Source organism: Coregonus lavaretus (genome assembly GCF_964263955.1).
Source record: "Coregonus lavaretus genome assembly, chromosome: 21".
Taxonomy (NCBI): domain Eukaryota; kingdom Metazoa; phylum Chordata; class Actinopteri; order Salmoniformes; family Salmonidae; genus Coregonus; species Coregonus lavaretus.
In genome coordinates, this window is record NC_140008.1 from 288,533 (window position 1) to 295,679 (window position 7,147).

Here is a 7,147-nt window from a genome sequence, read left to right on the forward strand (position 1 = left end):
GCACAGTCAGACGAGTGCTCTGAAATCGGAGTAGATAGCCAGAGCGAATTTACCAGCTACGTCTATCAACAGTTGTCGCAGTGACATCATAAACATTCTATTGAAATGGTTACTTGCATAGTGGAGTCTTTTTGTTAAGACATGTAGCTAGCTAGCTAAACAGTGAACCATAATCCCAACTCATGACGTTACTACCCTGCTTGAATCTGCAGGTAGCTAACCAACCAGGTTCAATGTTAGCTAGCTAGCTAACTAGCAAAGCAAATGGCTCTGATATACGAATAATATTACTACACAGATCATACACGTAACGTTTGCTAGCTGGCTGGAATGAAGAAAAAAAAATTATGCACTCACTTAACTGTAAGTCGCTCTGGATAAGAGCCTCTGCTAAATGACTAAAATGTAAAAATGTAACAGTACACTTTAACTTGAAATGAAAACAACTTTCTGACCAAAATAGAAACGTGAAATATCTGAAAATGTAGCTAGCTAGACTATTTTACCTGTATACATCATGGATGGATGCTTCCCCCTGTCACGGATGCCATGGTTGCCCTTAGTTTGAAGATGTAATCCGGAGACAGGTGTTTTCTCCATCTCCTTCGCTATCATACTCTAATTCCACTGATTTCAAAACTCGGTCCTCCAGAAGGTGGAGAGCAACACTTATGCAGTTCTACTACACAATATATATATTTTTAAAGCCACCTTAGACAGGATTACCTACACATACTGACCAGCTCAAATAGACAGAAGCGTGCTACATGGCAGACCAATCCGAACTCATCTCTTGGCATGTCCAGCCCACTCATTAACTCAGCCAATCATGGCTAGCGGGAAGGTTGCTGTCTTTTTCCGTGGCTAAACCAACTAGGCTCGTAATTTAACAATTGTATTGGTATTTACAGATGGCTTACACGTTTGTTATTAAGGCACATGAAAGTTCACATGTTCCAGAAGGTATTTCTGCCAAAAAACGCATTTAGATTTTTAAAAAAGAAGTTTATGTTCAAATGCCTCTCCTGTGAAGAAGTGACGCGCGACATACGCCTAGTTTCCTGAAACAAGTCACAAATAGCCAATCCTCCTACTAGAAACCAAATAGCCAATCATCCTACTAGAAACCAAATAGCCAATCCTCCTACTAGAAACCAAATAGCCAATCCTCCTACTAGAAACCAAATAGCCAATCCTCCTACTAGAAACCAAATAGCCAATCCTCCTACTAGAAACCAAATAGCCAATCCTCCTACTAGAAACCAAATAGCCAATCCACCTACTAGAAACCAAATAGCCAATCCTCCTACTAGAAACCAAATAGCCAATCCACCTACTAGAAACCAAATGGCCAATCCTCCTACTAGACCTATCAAAACCCAGACTGTGTTTTTGTTTGTGTGAAATTGGTCCGGGGTGGCCCGCGGCCTTCCAGTTGCCCATCCCTGAATTAAGGTCACTAATTAGTAAGGAACTCCCCTCACCTGGTTGTCTAGGTCATGGTTTTCCAAACTTAGTATAGTGGAGGTCGGTTAGGGGTTTGGGTCCAGTCCTCACGGTGTTCTACTTCTTAGTATAGTGGAGGTCGGTTAGGGGTTTGGGTCCAGTCCCAGAGCTCTGACGATGGTTCTCTCTCCACAGGCTCGACCAGGAGAAACACGTCAGAGCGGAGATGGCAGCCATGCCAGAGACAGAGTGAGACTACCTGGGTGGCTTGCTAGCTCTGCTCGGTCTGCTCTGCACAGCTCCAGACCGATGAAGAAAAAGAGACTGATGAAGATGTTCAGAACCACAGCTGTTCAGCCTTTACTGTTGATAATGTGTGTTGCTACAGGAGAGACTTAGACAGCTAGCCCAGTTCCAGGAGAAGACCATGCTGCCTGTTACATTGTTACACCCCCCCCCCCTCCCTCTCCCCTCTCCCTCTCCCTCTCCCTCTCCCTCTCCCCCCCCCCCCCCCCTCCATTGTTACTGCAACCTACTGCTGTCTCTGGTCAATCTCTCCACCCTGCTCTGTTCCAACCTACTGCTGTCTCTGGCCAATCTCTCCACCCTGCTCTGTTCCAACCTACTGCTGTCTCTGGCCAATCTCTCCACCCTGCTCTGTTCCAACCTACTGCTGTCTCTGGTCAATCTCTCCACCCTGCTCTGTTCCAACCTACTGCCGTCTCTGGTCAATCTCTCCACCCTGCTCTGTTCCAACCTACTGCTGTCTCTGGTCAATCTCTCCACCCTGCTCTGTTCCAACCTACTGCTGTCTCTGGTCAATCTCTCCACCCTGCTCTGTTCCAACCTACTGCTGTCTCTGGTCAATCTCTCCACCCTGCTCTGTTCCAACCTACTGCTGTCTCTGGCCAATCTCTCCACACTGCTCTGTTCCAACCTACTGCCGTCTCTGGTCAATCTCTCCACCCTGCTCTGTTCCAACCTACTGCTGTCTCTGGTCAATCTCTCCACCCTGCTCTGTTCCAACCTACTGCTGTCTCTGGTCAATCTCTCCACCCTGCTCTGTTCCAACCTACTGCTGTCTCTGGTCAATCTCTCCACCCTGCTCTGTTCCAACCTACTGCCGTCTCTGGTCAATCTCTCCACCCTGCTCTGTTCCAACCTACTGCTGTCTCTGGTCAATCTCTCCACCCTGCTCTGTTGCTTTTTTGTAACCTTTTATGTATCAAGCCAAACATAGAGATGTTGATGTTGTCATAGTTACTGTTGTATCTGCGATGTGTTTAAGGCACTCTGTTACTGAGGGTTTATGCTTTTTCTTCATTACATTTAAATATATATTTATATTCAACAGTTGAGAAAGGACAAAGATTAATATATTTTTATGGTTTCTTTGATTTGATCCTTATTGTAGGTCACATGACCCCACAGAGTGATGTTACATAGAGCAGGTTTCACAGCACCTGGAAACGCTTTACTGCAGGTTTCGCAGCACCAGGAAAATGTTTACTGCTGATGTCTTTGTAAGAATCCTGCATGAAAAAAGTTACTGTCCCAACTGTCCCCTCCCATGGTCCCCTGTCCCCTCCCATGGTCCCCTGTCCCCTGAATGTGTTATCTGTTTGTCTGGAAGGACCAGATTCTGTCTGTCTGTACCGAGGACAAGCTATACGTTGTGAAAACAGAAGAACCTAAAGAGATATTGGTTGAGGCTGGAGCTAAATGTGATGCCAGTCTTACTGTCAATCAGGATGTTGGTTTTTGTCAAGTGTTTTTAGAGGGGACGTTCTTGTACATTATTTCTCGAAAGTAAATGTCCAAATCCAAATGTTTGTCTTTATTCATTAGGAAGGATTGTCAAGTACAACAGAAGATCACATATACTTATGACAGTAGTTGGCATACAAACATATTACAAACATATTAATAAATTATATACTAACCTAACAATAAATCACATGGTAAGACTGGGTTTGGTTTCATGTTAGACTCAAATTAGTTACAATCATGTCTTAGGTGTACAGTAAAAATGACACTACTCTTAATGAGTAGTCAAATTAACAAGCTGCCTTAATACCTTGGTGTAACTTAAGATATTGTTTGACATTAATTAGAGTGGCTTTAATTAAAACACAGAGAAAATATTATTCTAAAATGAGTAAGTTAGAACATTTTATGACTGTACGCCACTTTGGATAAAGGTGTTTGCACTACCAGAACAACACACCCTACCAGTCAAACGTTTGGACACACCTACTCATTCCAGGGTTTTTCTTTATTTTGACTATTTTCTACATTGTATAATAATAGTGAAGACATCAAAACTATGAAATAACACATATGGAATCATGTAGTAACCAAAAAAGTGTTAAACAAATCAAAATATATTGTTATATTTGAGATTCTTCAAATAGCCACCCTTTGCCTTGATGACAGCTTTGCACACTCTTGGAATTCTCTCAACCAGCTTCATGAGTTAGTCACCTGGAATGCATTTAAATTAACAGGTGTGCCTTCTTAAAAGTTAATTTGTGGAATTTCTTTCCTTCTTAATGCGTTTGAACCAATCAGTTGTGTTGTGACAAGGTAGGTAGAAGATAGCCCTATTTGGTAAAAGACCAAGTCCATATTATGGCAAGAACAGCTCAAATTAGCAAAGAGAAACGACAGTACATCATTACTTTAAGACATGAAGGTCAGTCAATACGGAACATTTCAAGAACTTTGAAAGTGTCTTCAAGTGCGGTCGCAAAAACCATCAAGCGCTATGATGAAACTGGCTCTCATGAGGACCGCCACAGGAAAGGAAGACCCAGTGTTACCTCTGCTGCAGAGGATAAGTTCATTAGAGTTACCAGCCTCAGAAATTGCAGCCCAAATAAATGCTTCACAGAGTTCAAGTAACAGACACATCTCAACATCAACTGTTCAGAGGAGACTGTGTGAATCAGGCCTTCATGGTCGAATTGCTGCAAAGAAACCACTACTAAAGGACACCAATAAGAAGAAGAGACTTGCTTGGGCCAAGAAACATGCACAATGGACATTAGACTATTGGAAATGTGTCCTTTGGTCTGAGTTGAGATGGTTTGGGATGGGTCGGACGGCAGAGTGAAGGAAAAGCAGCCAACAAGTGCTCACCATATGTGGGAACTCCTTCAAGACTGTTGGAAAAGCATTCCAGGTGAAGCTGGTTGAGAGAATGCCAAGAGTGTGCAAATCTGTCACCAAGGCAAAGGGAGGCTACTTTGAAGAATCTCAAATATATTTAGATTTGTTTAACACTTTTTTGGTTACTACATGATTCCATATGTGTTATTTCATAGTTTTGATGTCTTCACTATTATTCTACAATGTAGAAGATAGTCAAATTAAAGAAAAACCCTTGAATGATTAGCTGTCCAAACTTTTGACTGGGAGTGTACATGGCAATCACAACTATACAGTGCAACCCCAACTTTATTGTATTTCCAACCCTCTTACAGTACAATCAGAAATAAGACGTGCTCTAGCCGGTTGAGAATAGGGTTAAAGGGGGGAAAAAAACACCGAAATATAAAACAATCCAAAACATTTTAAATAAACATGGCAATCATAAATATACAGTACAATCATAAATATACAGTAATAAATATATAACATATGGTAATGTACATGTATTATTATTTTTTACAACCTTTCATAGTTTTTGTAAGATATTCCCAGATTCCACTGTCCTTTTTGATACACGGTATGTTGCTTTGAAGCGAAGGTACGACTCCAGACATCTGATCGCCACGTCATCCACCTCAGGGTCAAACTTGTTAGCGATGAGGTGGTGTTGGTTTAGGAGCCACTGCAGGTCCCCAGCCCCATAGACACACACAGCCCTCCTGTAGGTCCCGGAGCAGTGGGGGTAGGGGGCTCCGCTCCTCACATCCCCAGCCAGGTAGCTCCATCTCACCACCCTGGCCATGGAGTTCATATCAGACTGCTGGTACTTACTATTGGGGGGGTAGGAGCCTGGGACAGAGGGCATGCGCTGCAGGGTGGCCCACAGGTGTTCATCAGGACTATAGGTGTCCTTCTCCCACTCCAGCAGAACCCGGACCTCCTGACTCTCCGTCACGTGACGGACGAAGGCCCTGGAGACCACGAAGTAGGCGTTGCCAGAGAACATGGGGGTGTTGATTGGTGGAGGGGTCTTCTTAACCGCTGTCCTGACCACTGTGTTGGTGACGTTGTGGTGGAACTGCCATCTGCCCTTCTTATAGTCGTTGGTGACCTCTGACTCCATGCTGTTCTTCCCGTTCAGCAGCTTGAGGGCCTGAACCATCTCAGCGTTGGTCTTAATGGGGAAGTCGGTTCCACAGGTGTTGAGCAGGTACCTCCACTGGACCGGTGACTTCAGCAGGTCCTCCATACAGTTCAGATCAGCCTGCACTCTGGACCAGGAGGCGTAGACCACGCTCTCTGTCTTACTGGCCACAAACACATTGGGCAGACAGGACACGATAGCCCTCACTGCACTCCTGAAGTCCTCGGATGACTTCTGGTCGACGTGGACGCAGTAGACGTTCTGAGGAGTGTACACGGCACGCAGAAGCCTCTCAAACATCTCGATCTTCTCGTGGACGACCATGGAGTAGGCGATGGGGAACTCCTTCTCCTCCTGGCTGAGAGGCACGGTGATGAACCCTCTGTCTGTGACGTATCTCTGGCAGTCCTGAGTCACGTTGTGGTAAAACGCCTCTGGCAGCAGCTGCTGCTTCTTCTTGGTCTTCAGCATGAGGCCGAGCTGCTCACTCTCCAGACCCTCCAGGTCTCCTCGGATGATGGCTGAGCAGGCCGGCAGGTCGGCAGCGTAGTCCGGGGGGAGGAGGTCCGGGGGGAGGAGGTCCGGAGCGAGGAGAGGACCCCTGTCAGAGCAGGGCAGGCGTCTGGGAGCCATCCACAGGACCAGAGAGACTGATCCACTCAATAGGATCAGAGACAAGTTCCTGACGACTCTCTGAGACCTGGACAAGCGAACAGCAGCCATTTACTAGTCTGGTATTCTCTTCCTATGATGTGTTGTTAGTATTCTCTGTCTGATATTAGTATCAATGGAGGCCACAGCTAAGGAGACGGCTGCTCAACTGAATGTGTCTCACCCCGACCTCACCTCAAGTAAATGACGCACGCCTCCGTTTTAGAAGGAGAGGTGTAATCGTTGACTTTAGTGGGCACGGTCTATGGACATGGCGTATACACACAATCTGTATACTCTGGGAGTGGCTCAACCTGTGGCTCCCTACGCATGGTTTCCCCCGTGTGTGGATTGTTTCCTGGTCAACATTGTGACACATCAGTAGCACTACGATACTGTAACTATAAAGGAGAATAAGCAGAATGAATACGATTGAAATAAGTTAGAAATGTCAACTTCCTCTCTCTTCTCTGGAACTTGACCTGTTTAGAAACAGTGAAAATGAGAGTGGGCATAAAACATGTAACATATATAATGTTTTAAAAGTGAGCGTGGACATTATTTCCATGAGCAGCAGCAAATCAGAAATCCTTTACATGGATTAAAGAACAATGATCTCCTGCGTCACAGTTGTCTGGTTTAATAAGACCTTTTCTGAGTCACGGTCACTTTCTGAGTCAAAATGCAAGCCGAGATCTACAACTCAGATTTGTTTTTATACGACTTAAAAAACGTTAAGCCTGTGCAACATGA

General features: G+C 44.8%; 2 protein-coding genes across 2 annotated transcripts in view; one reads left to right on the forward strand and one right to left on the reverse strand.

Moving 5' to 3' along the window:
- bnip2 (BCL2 interacting protein 2) overlaps positions 1-3,349 on the forward strand; it is a 40,608-nt gene extending 37,259 nt beyond the window's left edge. Inside the window, exon 7 of the mRNA XM_084185484.1 lies at positions 1,642-3,349. Within this exon, the coding sequence (XP_084041610.1) occupies positions 1,642-1,699 (58 nt within the window). The 3' untranslated portion in view covers positions 1,700-3,349. The remainder of the gene's footprint in view (positions 1-1,641) is intronic.
- A 1,776-nt stretch (positions 3,350-5,125) lies between these two features.
- LOC311148604 (beta-1,3-galactosyl-O-glycosyl-glycoprotein beta-1,6-N-acetylglucosaminyltransferase 3-like) lies at positions 5,126-6,466 on the reverse strand (the record flags this gene model as incomplete). Its single annotated transcript, XM_084185586.1, has 1 exon — positions 5,126-6,466. One exon carries the CDS (start codon positions 6,464-6,466, stop codon positions 5,126-5,128), a length of 1,341 nt encoding a protein of 446 aa, XP_084041712.1.
- Positions 6,467-7,147: the final 681 nt, after the last annotated feature.